The sequence below is a fragment of the Coregonus lavaretus genome, assembly GCF_964263955.1.
Source record: "Coregonus lavaretus genome assembly, chromosome: 25".
Classification (NCBI taxonomy): domain Eukaryota; kingdom Metazoa; phylum Chordata; class Actinopteri; order Salmoniformes; family Salmonidae; genus Coregonus; species Coregonus lavaretus.
In genome coordinates this window covers 43,952,652-43,969,825 of record NC_140012.1, presented here as the reverse complement: position 1 = coordinate 43,969,825, position 17,174 = coordinate 43,952,652, and the positions used below count along the sequence as shown (strand labels likewise).

At 42.8% G+C, this 17,174-nt stretch overlaps 1 protein-coding gene across 1 annotated transcript in view; it reads left to right on the top strand.

The window, feature by feature from the left end:
- Positions 1–17,174, top strand: part of LOC311100934 (calcium uptake protein 1, mitochondrial-like) — a gene marked incomplete at its 3' end in the record, with an annotated part of 47,928 nt that overhangs the window by 11,883 nt on the left and 18,871 nt on the right. The window contains exons 2-3 of the mRNA XM_084141912.1: positions 219–386; positions 17,104–17,170. Coding sequence (XP_083998038.1) covers positions 220–386; positions 17,104–17,170 — 234 coding nt within the window. The 5' untranslated portion in view covers position 219. The remainder of the gene's footprint in view (positions 1–218; positions 387–17,103; positions 17,171–17,174) is intronic.

Genomic DNA, 17,174 nt, shown 5'->3' with positions numbered 1-17,174 from the left:
AGCGATTTCATGTTGCAAAAAGCAAGAAAGAATAGCACAGTTGAAAATAAAGTAACTACTGAGTTGTTCAGAGTGAGAGTGCACGTGCACAGTTTAGTGCAGATGTATTGGAGGAGCTGTTTAATTTCACTCAATCTTACACAGTTCTCCTGTCCTCTGAGGATATCTCTATCTCCTTCAGTCTCTCTCTCTCTCTCCCCCCCTCTCTCTCTCTGCAGAATGTACCGCTTGCGGGCGTTGTCGGCGGCGGTTGTGGGGCTGGTGCAGTTGTCACGGCGTTACCATGGTCAGGCTGTAAGGGGCGGGACCAGTAGGAGGAGACTGATGCTGGCAGCTCTGGTGGGTGTAACCGGGACCTCAGCCAGCGCTGGACTGCTCTGGACCAGGTATGACCAACACGCACACACACACACTTAAGCCTTTCACACAGACGGGTGAGGAGACTTTAGCCTTTCACACAGACAGGTGAGGAGACTTTAACCTTTCACACAGACAGGTGAGGAGACTTTAGCCTTTCACACAGACAGGTGAGGAGACTTTAGCCTTTCACACAGACAGGTGAGGAGACTTTAACCTTTCACACAGACAGGTGAGGAGACTTTAGCCTTTCACACAGACAGGTGAGGAGACTTTAGCCTTTCACACAGACAGGTGAGGAGACTTTAGCCTTTCACACAGACAGGTGAGGAGACTTTAGGCTAGCCTTTCACACAGACAGGTGAGGAGACTTTAGGCTAGCCTTTCACACAGACAGGTGAGGAGACTTTAGCCTTTCACACAGACAGGTGAGGAGACTTTAGCCTTTCACACAGACAGGTGAGGAGACTTTAGCCTTTCACACAGACAGGTGAGGAGACTTTAGCCTTTCACACAGACAGGTGAGGAGACTTTAGCCTTTCACACAGACTGGTGAGGAGACTTTAGGCTTTCACACAGACAGGTGAGGAGACTTTAGGCTAGCCTTTCACACAGACAGGCGAGGAGACTTTAGGCTAGCCTTTCACACAGACAGGTGAGGAGACTTTAGGCTAGCCTTTCACACAGACAGGTGAGGAGACTTTAGCCTTTCACACAGACAGGTGAGGAGACTTTAGGCTAGCCTTTCACACAGACAGGCGAGGAGACTTTAGCCTTTCACACAGACAGGTGAGGAGACTTTAGGCTAGCCTTTCACACAGACAGGTGAGGAGACTTTAGCCTTTCACACAGACGGGTGAGGAGACTTTAGCCTTTCACACAGACGGGCGAGGAGACTTTAGCCTTTCACACAGACGGGCGAGGAGACTTTAGCCTTTCACACAGACAGGTGAGGAGACTTTAGCCTTTCACACAGACAGGTGAGGAGACTTTAGCCTTTCACACAGACAGGTGAGGAGACTTTAGGCTAGCCTTTCACACAGACAGGCGAGGAGACTTTAGCCTTTCACACAGACAGGTGAGGAGACTTTAGGCTAGCCTTTCACACAGACAGGTGAGGAGACTTTAGCCTTTCACACAGACAGGCGAGGAGACTTTAGGCTAGCCTTTCACACAGACAGGTGAGGAGACTTTAGCCTTTCACACAGACAGGCGAGGAGACTTTAGGCTAGCCTTTCACACAGACGGGTGAGGAGACTTTAGCCTTTAAAAACAGACATGTGAGGAGACTTTAGCCTTTCACACAGACGGGCGAGGAGACTTTAGCCTTTCACACAGACAGGTGAGGAGACTTTAGCCTTTCACACAGACAGGTGAGGAGACTTTAGCCTTTCACACAGACAGGTGAGGAGACTTTAGGCTAGCCTTTCACACAGACAGGCGAGGAGACTTTAGCCTTTCACACAGACAGGTGAGGAGACTTTAGGCTAGCCTTTCACACAGACAGGTGAGGAGACTTTAGCCTTTCACACAGACAGGTGAGGAGACTTTAGGCTAGCCTTTCACACAGACAGGTGAGGAGACTTTAGCCTTTCACACAGACAGGTGAGGAGACTTTAGCCTTTCACACAGACAGGCGAGGAGACTTTAGGCTAGCCTTTCACACAGACAGGTGAGGAGACTTTAGCCTTTCACACAGACAGGTGAGGAGACTTTAGCCTTTTACACAGACAGGTGAGGAGACTTTAGGCTAGCCTTTCACACAGACAGGTGAAGAGACTTTAGGCTAGCCTTTCACACAGACAGGTGAGGAGACTTTAGCCTTTCACACAGACAGGCGAGGAGACTTTAGGCTAGCCTTTCACACAGACGGGTGAGGAGACTTTAGCCTTTAAAAACAGACATGTGAGGAGACTTTAGCCTTTCACACAGACAGGCGAGGAGACTTTAGGCTAGCCTTTCACACAGACGGGTGAGGAGACTTTAGCCTTTAAAAACAGACATGTGAGGAGACTTTAGCCTTTCACACAGACAGGTGAGGAGACTTTAGCCTTTCACACAGACAGGTGAGGAGACTTTAGCCTTTCACACAGACAGGTGAGGAGACTTTAGCCTTTCACACAGACAGGTGAGGAGACTTTAGGCTAGCCTTTCACACAGACAGGTGAGGAGACTTTAGGCTAGCCTTTCACACAGACAGGTGAGGAGACTTTAGGCTAGCCTTTCACACAGACAGGTGAGGAGACTTTAGGCTAGCCTTTCACACAGACAGGTGAGGAGACTTTAGGCTAGCCTTTCACACAGACAGGCGAGGAGACTTTAGCCTTTCACACAGACAGGTGAGGAGACTTTAGCCTTTCACACAGACAGGTGAGGAGACTTTAGGCTAGCCTTTCACACAGACAGGTGAGGAGACTTTAGCCTTTCACACAGACAGGTGAGGAGACTTTAGCCTTTCACACAGACAGGCGAGGAGACTTTAGGCTAGCCTTTCACACAGACAGGCGAGGAGACTTTAGGCTAGCCTTTCACACAGACAGGTGAGGAGACTTTAGCCTTTCACACAGACAGGTGAGGAGACTTTAGCCTTTCACACAGACAGGCGAGGAGACTTTAGGCTAGCCTTTCACACAGACAGGCGAGGAGACTTTAGCCTTTCACACAGACAGGTGAGGAGACTTTAGGCTAGCCTTTCACACAGACAGGTGAGGAGACTTTAGCCTTTCACACAGACAGGTGAGGAGACTTTAGCCTTTCACACAGACAGGCGAGGAGACTTTAGGCTAGCCTTTCACACAGACAGGCGAGGAGACTTTAGGCTAGCCTTTCACACAGACAGGTGAGGAGACTTTAGGCTAGCCTTTCACACAAACAGGTAAGGAGACTTTAACCTTTCACACAGACAGGTGAGGAGACTTTAGGCTAGCCTTTCACACAGACAGGTGAGGAGACTTTAGCCTTTCACACAGACAGGTGAGGAGACTTTAGGCTAGCCTTTCACACAAACAGGTAAGGAGACTTTAGGCTAGCCTTTCACACAGACGGGTGAGGAGACTTTAGCCTTTCACACAGACAGGTGAGGAGACTTTAGCCTTTCACACAGACAGGTGAGGAGACTTTAGGCTAGCCTTTCACACAGACGGGTGAGGAGACTTTAGCCTTTCACACAGACAGGTGAGGAGACTTTAGCCTTTCACACAGACAGGTGAGGAGACTTTAGCCTTTCACACAGACAGGTGAGGAGACTTTAGGCTAGCCTTTCACACAGACAGGTGAGGAGACTTTAGCCTTTCACACAGACAGGTGAGGAGACCTTAGCCTTTCACACAGACAGGTGAGGAGACTTTAGGCTAGCCTTTCACACAGACAGGTGAGGAGACTTTAGCCTTTCACACAGACAGGTGAGGAGACTTTAGCCTTTCACACAGACAGGTGAGGAGACTTTAGCCTTTCACACAGACAGGTGAGGAGACTTTAACCTTTCACACAGACTGGTGAGGAGACTTTAGCCTTTCACACAGACAGGTGAGGAGACTTTAGGCTAGCCTTTCACACAGACGGGCGAGGAGACTTTAGGCTTTCACACAGACGGGCGAGGAGACTTTAGCCTTTCACACAGACGGGCGAGGAGACTTTAGCCTTTCACACAGACAGGTGAGGAGACTTTAGCCTTTCACACAGACAGGTGAGGAGACTTTAGCCTTTCACACAGAGTGTGATGTAGTTAAGGTGTAGCCACCATAGTTACAGGCAGGGCGTTTCTCAATGTTAAATATGTTTAGTTAAGGTGTAGCCACCATAGTTACAGGCAGGGCGTTTCTCAATGTTAAATATGTCAGCAACCGGCCAACTATATGTGATAAAGTGAAAATCTGAGGGCCGCACCTGAGCCTTACCCACAAATATGGAAAATGTGTTATACAGTCAAAGGTTTTTGCAGGCCTTTTTAGATAAGCCTACGTCTCTGCTTATAATTTCCGACATTTTGGTAGGCTATTTGTTAGATACATGCAGCTTCTCTTCTGCAATTACTTGTTGCCCTAGAATGCTAAATAAACCCTTGCACACCAGAATGTCATCAATCGATAGAATAAATGCTTCAATGTAGTTGACATCAGTAACGCTTCTCTCGCGCAGCAAAGATGTTTAGGGACCGGGTAGAAATTGCATAATTTCCGAATGACTTCATTTTGACCGGTTTTAAGGAAATTAAAAAAACTGTGAAAACTATCCTACATGTTTCCGATAAGATTTCAGTTAGACTTGGATTAATATTTTATGTGGTTGAAATACTATCAGCTTTTATGATGCTGATAAAATGGCACCTTTACAGATGGTCCCTAACAGACGGTCCCTAACTTCGTCGCTCTACAGCTATTTTCAGGTCTCTCCAGAGATGTTAGATCGGGTTCGAGTCTGGGATCTGGCTGGGCCACTCAAGGACATTCAGAGACTTGTCCCGAAGCCAGTCCTGCGTTGTATTGGCTGTGTGCTTGTTGGCGTGAGAGACAGGGGGAGGGGCTTGGTGTGAGTGTAAACCATAGAGAAAGAGGCAAAGCGAGAGGTTTCACACGCGCTAAAATCTGTCCAATTTAAGGTCAATGTGTTTCTATGGGCTTGACGCCGGCCTTCCCACCTTTGCACAACGACTCCCATTGTTAGGGCTTAGACATGAGCATCTCTTCATTATATACAGATCTCTGGTGTAAATGGGAAGGTGCATCTCCTCATTATATACAGATCTCTGGTGTAAATGGGAAGGTGCATCTCCTCATTATATACAGATCTCTGGTGTAAATGGGAAGGTGCATCTCCTCATTATATACAGATCTCTGGTGTAAATGGGAAGGTGCATCTCCTCATTATATACAGATCTCTGGTGTAAATGGGAAGGTGCATCTCCTCATTATATACAGATCTCTGGTGTAAATGGGAAGGTGCATCTCCTCATTATATACAGATCTCTGGTGTAAATGGGAAGGTGCATCTCCTCATTATATACAGATCTCTGGTGTAAATGGGAAGGAGCATCTCTTCATTATATACAGATCTCTGGTGTAAATGGGAAGGTGCATCTCCTCATTATATACAGATCTCTGGTGTAAATGGGAAGGTGCATCTCCTCATTATATACAGATCTCTGGTGTAAATGGGAAGGTGCATCTCCTCATTATATACAGATCTCTGGTGTAAATGGGAAGGTGAATCTCCTCATTATATACAGATCTCTGGTGTAAATGGGAAGGTGCATCTCCTCATTATATACAGATCTCTGGTGTAAATGGGAAGGTGCATCTCCTCATTATATACAGATCTCTGGTGTAAATGGGAAGGTGCATCTCCTCATTATATACAGATCTCTGGTGTAAATGGGAAGGTGCATCTCCTCATTATATACAGATCTCTGGTGTAAATGGGAAGGTGCATCTCCTCATTATATACAGATCTCTGGTGTAAATGGGAAGGTGCATCTCCTCATTATATACAGATCTCTGGTGTAAATGGGAAGGTGCATCTCCTCATTATATACAGATCTCTGGTGTAAATGGGAAGGTGCATCTCCTCATTATATACAGATCTCTGGTGTAAATGGGAAGGTGCATCTCCTCATTATATACAGATCTCTGGTGTAAATGGGAAGGTGCATCTCCTCATTATATACAGATCTCTGGTGTAAATGGGAAGGAGCATCTCCTCATTATATACAGATCTCTGGTGTAAATGGGAAGGTGCATCTCCTCATTATATACAGATCTCTGGTGTAAATGGGAAGGTGCATCTCCTCATTATATACAGATCTCTGGTGTAAATGGGAAGGTGCATCTCTTCATTATATACAGATCTCTGGTGTAAATGGGAAGGTGCATCTCTTCATTATATACAGATCTCTGGTGTAAATGGGAAGGTGCATCTCCTCATTATATACAGATCTCTGGTGTAAATGGGAAGGTGCATCTCTTCATTATATACAGATCTCTGGTGTAAATGGGAAGGTGCATCTCCTCATTATATACAGATCTCTGGTGTAAATGGGAAGGTGCATCTCCTCATTATATACAGATCTCTGGTGTAAATGGGAAGGTGCATCTCCTCATTATATACAGATCCCTGGTGTAAATGGGAAGGAGCATCTCCTCATTATATACAGATCTCTGGTGTAAATGGGAAGGTGCATCTCCTCATTATATACAGATCTCTGGTGTAAATGGGAAGGTGCATCTCCTCATTATATACAGATCTCTGGTGTAAATGGGAAGGTGCATCTCCTCATTATATACAGATCTCTGGTGTAAATGGGAAGGTGCATCTCCTCATTATATACAGATCTCTGGTGTAAATGGGAAGGTGCATCTCCTCATTATATACAGATCTCTGGTGTAAATGGGAAGGTGCATCTCCTCATTATATACAGATCTCTGGTGTAAATGGGAAGGTGCATCTCCTCATTATATACAGATCTCTGGTGTAAATGGGAAGGTGAATCTCCTCATTATATACAGATCTCTGGTGTAAATGGGAAGGTGCATCTCCTCATTATATACAGATCTCTGGTGTAAATGGGAAGGTGCATCTCCTCATTATATACAGATCTCTGGTGTAAATGGGAAGGTGCATCTCCTCATTATATACAGATCTCTGGTGTAAATGGGAAGGTGCATCTCCTCATTATATACAGATCTCTGGTGTAAATGGGAAGGTGCATCTCCTCATTATATACAGATCTCTGGTGTAAATGGGAAGGTGCATCTCCTCATTATATACAGATCTCTGGTGTAAATGGGAAGGTGCATCTCCTCATTATATACAGATCTCTGGTGTAAATGGGAAGGTGCATCTCCTCATTATATACAGATCTCTGGTGTAAATGGGAAGGAGCATCTCTTCATTATATACAGATCTCTGGTGTAAATGGGAAGATGCATCTCCTCATTATATACAGATCTCTGGTGTAAATGGGAAGGTGCATCTCCTCATTATATACAGATCTCTGGTGTAAATGGGAAGGTGCATCTCCTCATTATATACAGATCTCTGGTGTAAATGGGAAGGTGCATCTCCTCATTATATACAGATCTCTGGTGTAAATGGGAAGGTGCATCTCCTCATTATATACAGATCTCTGGTGTAAATGGGAAGGTGCATCTCCTCATTATATACAGATCTCTGGTGTAAATGGGAAGGTGCATCTCTTCATTATATACAGATCTCTGGTGTAAATGGGAAGGTGCATCTCCTCATTATATACAGATCTCTGGTGTAAATGGGAAGGTGCATCTCCTCATTATATACAGATCTCTGGTGTAAATGGGAAGGTGCATCTCCTCATTATATACAGATCTCTGGTGTAAATGGGAAGGTGCATCTCCTCATTATATACAGATCTCTGGTGTAAATGGGAAGATGCATCTCTTCATTATATACAGATCTCTGGTGTAAATGGGAAGGTGCATCTCCTCATTATATACAGATCTCTGGTGTAAATGGGAAGGTGCATCTCTTCATTATATACAGATCTCTGGTGTAAATGGGAAGGTGCATCTCCTCATTATATACAGATCTCTGGTGTAAATGGGAAGGAGCATCTCCTCATTATATACAGATCTCTGGTGTAAATGGGAAGGTGCATCTCCTCATTATATACAGATCTCTGGTGTAAATGGGAAGGAGCATCTCCTCATTATATACAGATCTCTGGTGTAAATGGGAAGGTGCATCTCCTCATTATATACAGATCTCTGGTGTAAATGGGAAGGTGCATCTCCTCATTATATACAGATCTCTGGTGTAAATGGGAAGGTGCATCTCCTCATTATATACAGATCTCTGGTGTAAATGGGAAGGTGCATCTCTTCATTATATACAGATCTCTGGTGTAAATGGGAAGGTGCATCTCCTCATTATATACAGATCTCTGGTGTAAATGGGAAGGTGCATCTCCTCATTATATACAGATCTCTGGTGTAAATGGGAAGGAGCATCTCCTCATTATATACAGATCTCTGGTGTAAATGGGAAGGTGCATCTCCTCATTATATACAGATCTCTGGTGTAAATGGGAAGGTGCATCTCCTCATTATATACAGATCTCTGGTGTAAATGGGAAGGAGCATCTCCTCATTATATACAGATCTCTGGTGTAAATGGGAAGGTGCATCTCCTCATTATATACAGATCTCTGGTGTAAATGGGAAGGAGCATCTCTTCATTATATACAGATCTCTGGTGTAAATGGGAAGGTGCATCTCCTCATTATATACAGATCTCTGGTGTAAATGGGAAGGTGCATCTCCTCATTATATACAGATCTCTGGTGTAAATGGGAAGGTGCATCTCCTCATTATATACAGATCTCTGGTGTAAATGGGAAGGTGAATCTCCTCATTATATACAGATCTCTGGTGTAAATGGGAAGGTGCATCTCCTCATTATATACAGATCTCTGGTGTAAATGGGAAGGTGCATCTCCTCATTATATACAGATCTCTGGTGTAAATGGGAAGGTGCATCTCCTCATTATATACAGATCTCTGGTGTAAATGGGAAGGTGCATCTCCTCATTATATACAGATCTCTGGTGTAAATGGGAAGGTGCATCTCCTCATTATATACAGATCTCTGGTGTAAATGGGAAGGTGCATCTCTTCATTATATACAGATCTCTGGTGTAAATGGGAAGGTGCATCTCCTCATTATATACAGATCTCTGGTGTAAATGGGAAGGTGCATCTCCTCATTATATACAGATCTCTGGTGTAAATGGGAAGGTGCATCTCCTCATTATATACAGATCTCTGGTGTAAATGGGAAGGTGCATCTCCTCATTATATACAGATCTCTGGTGTAAATGGGAAGGTGCATCTCTTCATTATATACAGATCTCTGGTGTAAATGGGAAGGTGCATCTCCTCATTATATACAGATCTCTGGTGTAAATGGGAAGGTGCATCTCTTCATTATATACAGATCTCTGGTGTAAATGGGAAGGTGCATCTCCTCATTATATACAGATCTCTGGTGTAAATGGGAAGGAGCATCTCCTCATTATATACAGATCCCTGGTGTAAATGGGAAGGTGCATCTCCTCATTATATACAGATCTCTGGTGTAAATGGGAAGGAGCATCTCCTCATTATATACAGATCTCTGGTGTAAATGGGAAGGTGCATCTCCTCATTATATACAGATCTCTGGTGTAAATGGGAAGGTGCATCTCCTCATTATATACAGATCTCTGGTGTAAATGGGAAGGTGCATCTCCTCATTATATACAGATCTCTGGTGTAAATGGGAAGGTGCATATCTTCATTATATACAGATCTCTGGTGTAAATGGGAAGGTGCATCTCCTCATTATATACAGATCTCTGGTGTAAATGGGAAGGTGCATCTCCTCATTATATACAGATCTCTGGTGTAAATGGGAAGGTGCATCTCCTCATTATATACAGATCTCTGGTGTAAATGGGAAGGAGCATCTCCTCATTATATACAGATCTCTGGTGTAAATGGGAAGGTGCATCTCCTCATTATATACAGATCTCTGGTGTAAATGGGAAGGTGCATCTCCTCATTATATACAGATCTCTGGTGTAAATGGGAAGGTGCATCTCCTCATTATATACAGATCTCTGGTGTAAATGGGAAGGTGCATCTCCTCATTATATACAGATCTCTGGTGTAAATGGGAAGGAGCATCTCCTCATTATATACAGATCTCTGGTGTAAATGGGAAGGTGCATCTCCTCATTATATACAGATCTCTGGTGTAAATGGGAAGGTGCATCTCCTCATTATATACAGATCTCTGGTGTAAATGGGAAGGTGCATCTCCTCATTATATACAGATCTCTGGTGTAAATGGGAAGGTGCATCTCCTCATTATATACAGATCTCTGGTGTAAATGGGAAGGTGCATCTCCTCATTATACATTTTACATTTACATTTTAGTCATTTAGCAGACGCTCTTATCCAGAGCGACTTACAGTTAGTGAATACAATTTTTTTTTTGTGTTTTTTTATTGGTGTTTTTTTTTTTTTTTTTTTTTCATACTGGCCCCCCGTGGGAATCAAACCCACAACCCTGGCGTTGCAAACGCCATGCTCTATCAACTGAGCTACATCCCTGCCGGCCATTCCCTCCCCTACCCTGGACGACGCTGGGCCAATTGTGCGCCGCCCATGAGTCTCCCGGTCGCGGCCGGCTGCGACAGAGCCTGGATTCGAACCAGGATCTCTAGTGGCACAGTTAGCACTGCGATGCAGTGCCTTAGACCACTGCGCCACTCAGGAGTTATAAATGGGAAGGAGCATCTCCTCATTATATACAGATCTCTGGTGTAAATGGGAAGGTGCATCTCCTCATTATATACAGATCTCTGGTGTAAATGGGAAGGTGCATCTCCTCATTATATACAGATCTCTGGTGTAAATGGGAAGGTGCATCTCCTCATTATATACAGATCTCTGGTGTAAATGGGAAGGTGCATCTCCTCATTATATACAGATCTCTGGTGTAAATGGGAAGGTGCATCTCCTCATTATATACAGATCTCTGGTGTAAATGGGAAGGTGCATCTCCTCATTATATACAGATCTCTGGTGTAAATGGGAAGGTGCATCTCCTCATTATATACAGATCTCTGGTGTAAATGGGAAGGTGCATCTCCTCATTATATACAGATCTCTGGTGTAAATGGGAAGGTGCATCTCTTCATTATATACAGATCTCTGGTGTAAATGGGAAGGTGCATCTCCTCATTATATACAGATCTCTGGTGTAAATGGGAAGGTGCATCTCTTCATTATATACAGATCTCTGGTGTAAATGGGAAGGTGCATCTCCTCATTATATACAGATCTCTGGTGTAAATGGGAAGGTGCATCTCTTCATTATATACAGATCTCTGGTGTAAATGGGAAGGTGCATCTCCTCATTATATACAGATCTCTGGTGTAAATGGGAAGGAGCATCTCCTCATTATATACAGATCCCTGGTGTAAATGGGAAGGTGCATCTCCTCATTATATACAGATCTCTGGTGTAAATGGGAAGGAGCATCTCCTCATTATATACAGATCTCTGGTGTAAATGGGAAGGTGCATCTCCTCATTATATACAGATCTCTGGTGTAAATGGGAAGGTGCATCTCCTCATTATATACAGATCTCTGGTGTAAATGGGAAGGTGCATCTCCTCATTATATACAGATCTCTGGTGTAAATGGGAAGGTGCATATCTTCATTATATACAGATCTCTGGTGTAAATGGGAAGGTGCATCTCCTCATTATATACAGATCTCTGGTGTAAATGGGAAGGTGCATCTCCTTATTATATACAGATCTCTGGTGTAAATGGGAAGGTGCATCTCCTCATTATATACAGATCTCTGGTGTAAATGGGAAGGAGCATCTCCTCATTATATACAGATCTCTGGTGTAAATGGGAAGGTGCATCTCCTCATTATATACAGATCTCTGGTGTAAATGGGAAGGTGCATCTCCTCATTATATACAGATCTCTGGTGTAAATGGGAAGGTGCATCTCCTCATTATATACAGATCTCTGGTGTAAATGGGAAGGTGCATCTCCTCATTATATACAGATCTCTGGTGTAAATGGGAAGGAGCATCTCCTCATTATATACAGATCTCTGGTGTAAATGGGAAGGTGCATCTCCTCATTATATACAGATCTCTGGTGTAAATGGGAAGGAGCATCTCTTCATTATATACAGATCTCTGGTGTAAATGGGAAGGTGCATCTCCTCATTATATACAGATCTCTGGTGTAAATGGGAAGGTGCATCTCCTCATTATATACAGATCTCTGGTGTAAATGGGAAGGTGCATCTCCTCATTATATACAGATCTCTGGTGTAAATGGGAAGGTGCATCTCCTCATTATATACAGATCTCTGGTGTAAATGGGAAGGTGCATCTCCTCATTATATACAGATCTCTGGTGTAAATGGGAAGGTGCATCTCCTCATTATATACAGATCTCTGGTGTAAATGGGAAGGTGCATCTCCTCATTATATACAGATCTCTGGTGTAAATGGGAAGGTGCATCTCCTCATTATACATTTTACATTTACATTTTAGTCATTTAGCAGACGCTCTTATCCAGAGCGACTTACAGTTAGTGAATACAAATTTTTTTTTGTGTTTTTTTATTGGTGTTTTTTTTTTTTTTTTTTTTTCATACTGGCCCCCCGTGGGAATCAAACCCACAACCCTGGCGTTGCAAACGCCATGCTCTATCAACTGAGCTACATCCCTGCCGGCCATTCCCTCCCCTACCCTGGACGACGCTGGGCCAATTGTGCGCCGCCCATGAGTCTCCCGGTCGCGGCCGGCTGCGACAGAGCCTGGATTCGAACCAGGATCTCTAGTGGCACAGTTAGCACTGCGATGCAGTGCCTTAGACCACTGCGCCACTCAGGAGTTATAAATGGGAAGGAGCATCTCCTCATTATATACAGATCTCTGGTGTAAATGGGAAGGTGCATCTCCTCATTATATACAGATCTCTGGTGTAAATGGGAAGGTGCATCTCCTCATTATATACAGATCTCTGGTGTAAATGGGAAGGTGCATCTCCTCATTATATACAGATCTCTGGTGTAAATGGGAAGGTGCATCTCCTCATTATATACAGATCTCTGGTGTAAATGGGAAGGTGCATCTCCTCATTATATACAGATCTCTGGTGTAAATGGGAAGGTGCATCTCCTCATTATATACAGATCTCTGGTGTAAATGGGAAGGTGCATCTCTTCATTATATACAGATCTCTGGTGTAAATGGGAAGGTGCATCTCTTCATTATATACAGATCTCTGGTGTAAATGGGAAGGTGCAGCAGAGGAACGAAGAAGACGAGACCAAAAAGACACCATGCGGACATACACGCTCATAAAAACGAAAAATAACACAACCTCGATTCTTGCGATTACAGGCATTTGGAAAATCACGCAAAAACATACATTTTAATTAATCAAATTATTTTTGATATATCGCCCAGCCCTACAACATGGCTATTTCCAAATAACCCCAGTATACGATATAGATGGTGTACTGCCCAAGCCTTGCATCCACTCTTAGCATGCCGAAGCTTTCTATTACATGATGGATCAGGAAATCAGAGGAGAAAACTTACAATGAGTAGTTTGTAGAGTTTTTTAAAATGATTATCCTATAATGATTATCCTCCCACCCACAGGGCGGCAGGTAGCTTAGTGGTTAAGAGCGTTGTGCCAGTAACTGAAAGGTCGCTCGTTCTGATCCCCGAGCCGACTAGGTGAAAAATCTGTCGATGAGCAAGGCACTTAACCCTAATTGCTCCTGTAAGTCGCTCTGGATAAGAGCGTCTGCTAAATGACTAATGTAATTATTTAATTTAATTTATGAACGTACCACTATACTCCCTCGGGTATCCACAGTGTCTCAGAGGAGGTTCTAGGATCAGTTTTGATTTCTAAATCTTAATGAATACGTTTTAATAGACAGGGAGGAACTGAACCTAGATCAGTACTCCTACTCCGAGATGCTTTATGAATATGTGACCCACCACCTCGATTCGGTCTCATGTAGCAACATTTTGAAATTATTATTATTTTTTTTTTTTTTACATTGGATAAAAGTAGAGACTCAGAGCTATAAACTGGTATGTCATACACTACAGTTGAGGAACAATGGGAAAGTAATTCTGCTTTGAAAAGTTGATAAACTTGTAACCCCACTTTTGAGAAAATTGCCCTTTTGAATGTTTTGGTACACCTACTGGAGAGCTCTTCTTTGTCTACACCCATTCAGCATCGTTCACACCCTCTAAAGCCTCACCCATCTCTTTTAAAGATTCACATGTGAGGCCATGTGCTAAACAGAGTGAGTACGGTAGTGGACTAAACAACCAAAGATTTCAAGACTAAAAGTGGTGAAAGTAGTAGCAAAAAGTAGCCCACTATGCAAGTAACCATTTCCCTGTACCGTTTACACCTTCTGTATCCATGTGACAAATAAACTTCGATTTTATTTGATATAGTGTGTGTTTACCAGAGATGTAATGTGAAGAACAACATGACATATTAGGATATAGGCCAAGGACTAGATAAAGTGTATTTTTAGAAGTATTTTGTTTAGACATGTAACTAGCTAGCTAGCTAAACAATTAACCATAATCCCAACCCATACTACTAGCATTACAAACCGATTGTCATAGCTAGCCACTGTAGTGTATTAAGAATTATGACTTTGCTAATGTTTTCAAGTGGAACCTGAGAGGATGTTTATTCAGTTTCAGAGGGAGTTGTTTTAGAGTGACACCCCATAGAACAGAGGGAGTGGGTGTTGTAGACAGGGGATTGGACAGTAGAGGGAGCCACCCATATTTGGGGAATATTATAAGTACTGGGTTTGAACAAAGAACATTAGAGCAGACATATTCTTTTGGGACTCTGCTCTCCGGATGCTATATACATCTGTAAACTTATGCTGAAATCTTGTGATATGAGTAAAACTTATGATCAAAGTTCAGTATAAGCGGACTCCTTTGTTACAGCATAATTAGCAACATTGACTCGACACTACACCACCATGCATGAATCTGCAGGTAGCTAATGCTAACCAACTAAGTTCAATGTTAGCTAGCAAAATTTTTGGCCCTATATCTATAACTAGCAATGCAAATAGCTTTCTGAGATACACCATAGTATTACTACACAGATCATACACGTTACGTTAGCTTGTGAGCCAGCCAGCTAACGATAGTTAGCTAGCTAACAGTAACAGTAAGCTTTAACTTGCAATGAAAACGACTTTCTGACAAAATTTGAAACTTTATAATATCTGAAAATGTAGCTAGCTAGACTCGCTTACCCGTATACATGGATGAACGCTTCTCCCTCTCCGTCACGGATGCCATGGTTGCCCTTAGTTTGAAGATGTAATCTGGAGACAGGTGTTTTATACAACAGCCTTCTGTTTGTTCTCCACTGTGGCAAGTAGATGAAAAAAATCTACCAGCCACTCAGATTTCTTTACCAGCCAAAATATGTTTTCGCCATTATTACATAAAAAAACCTAAAAACAAATGGATGACCATGCTTTGTAATGTTCTCTAAAACAATAAAATATATTAGTTAGAAGTTATGTGGTATATTGCACATTTTCATTTGATTTTTTTTTTTGTGACCTGGGACAAAATGTTCAGCTGCCCCCTTTTTTTAAGGGTGGGAGGTTACTGTGGTAACGGGAGCCTGTCGTGTGTCAGTGAGATTTGGGATCTGACTCTTCCCTATCAGCTGACGCAGCAGACTCAAACTAACGTTGAAAAACAACCGAGCTTGTCAACAAAAACAATGTAAATATAAACATAAGGACAAAGTCTCACTTTGTCGACTCAATTAGACCAACAGCTTTTATGCCTGTGTGCATAAACAAATTACGCCTCCACAAATCAACCCTATCAGCATTTCACTCCGAGCGCACAGCTCTTCTACCAGGCAGTGTTGCTGCGTGATGTGGGTTATAGGATTCCTATTTCTTTGTGCGATTAGCAGCTATGAAACAAAACAGCTACTGCAGCATTTTTCTACAATAAATCGCAAACTCGACACATGTGCTCATACTTGACTTTTTACATTTTTATTCGCAAATGTAATGCACTGTAGAGCCCTGCAAATTGACCACCCGCCAACGTGGCTGGTGAAATAGAAATTCTTACCCGCCAATACCTAAATCTACCTGCATTTGGCGGGTGTTAATTTTATTTTTTCCAACTCCCTTCTAGAAAGGATTATCTACACATACTGAGCAGCTCGTGGTATAGACAGAAGCATGCTACATGGCAGACCAATCCGAACTCATCTCTCGGGCATGTCCAGCCCATCCATTATCTCAGCCAATCATGGCTAGCAGGAAGGTTCCTGTCTTTTTCCATGACTAAACCAACTAGGCTCGTAATTTAACGGCTTTATTCGTATTTACAGATGGCATACAAGTTTGTTATTAAGGCACATGAAAGTTCGTTCACATGTTCCAGAAGGCATTTCTGCAACAAACAAAAAAACATTTTGATTTTAAAAAAAAGTTTACGTTCAAATGCCTCTCCTGTGAAGTGAAAGAAGATGTTAAGAATCTATGTCAATCTATGCTTTTAATTGTCGTCACCAATCAACCAATCAGGAGACCAAAGTATTCAGAGTCTCTTTTTATCAAAGCTAGAATCCTTAGTTGCTACATTCATTTTTGGGTTTATAAATTATTGATAAATGCCCATTTTGTTTTTAATTCTTGACTAAAATAACTTATAAATACCTCCATGAGCTTAGTTCAACTGTCGTATCCCATCAGAACCCAAAATAGAAGCTTGTTTTACTCCAATGTTTGAAACAATGTATATGGAAACAAACACGGAATCGCATCAAAACATGGTTAAAACTGTCATTTTCATATCATCGATGGTCAGTCCTTGCATCCATAGCCCTATGAATTTGACAATTGTATACATTTCTCCAGGCCCTTCCCTCAGCTTTTTACCAAAACAGAGACAGGGTGTCCGCTTTATTGTCTCATTTAAGAATTCTAGCTTTAATTAACTTTGAGTTTTGTTTGCAGCTGGTCTGTGGCTCTGGAAGGTCTCAGGACTTAAACGTTGATGCTTTGGATTTGATGCTCTGTTAATAAAAAGTTTCACCACCACCTTGTTTAATCTCCTTCTTGTCTTTGCTTCCTATGTAACCCAGAGCCTACGCAGATGCCGGGCCGTCCGTCAAGCACAGCGAGCATCCCGAGCCGAAGGAGGCAGAGTTTGTGA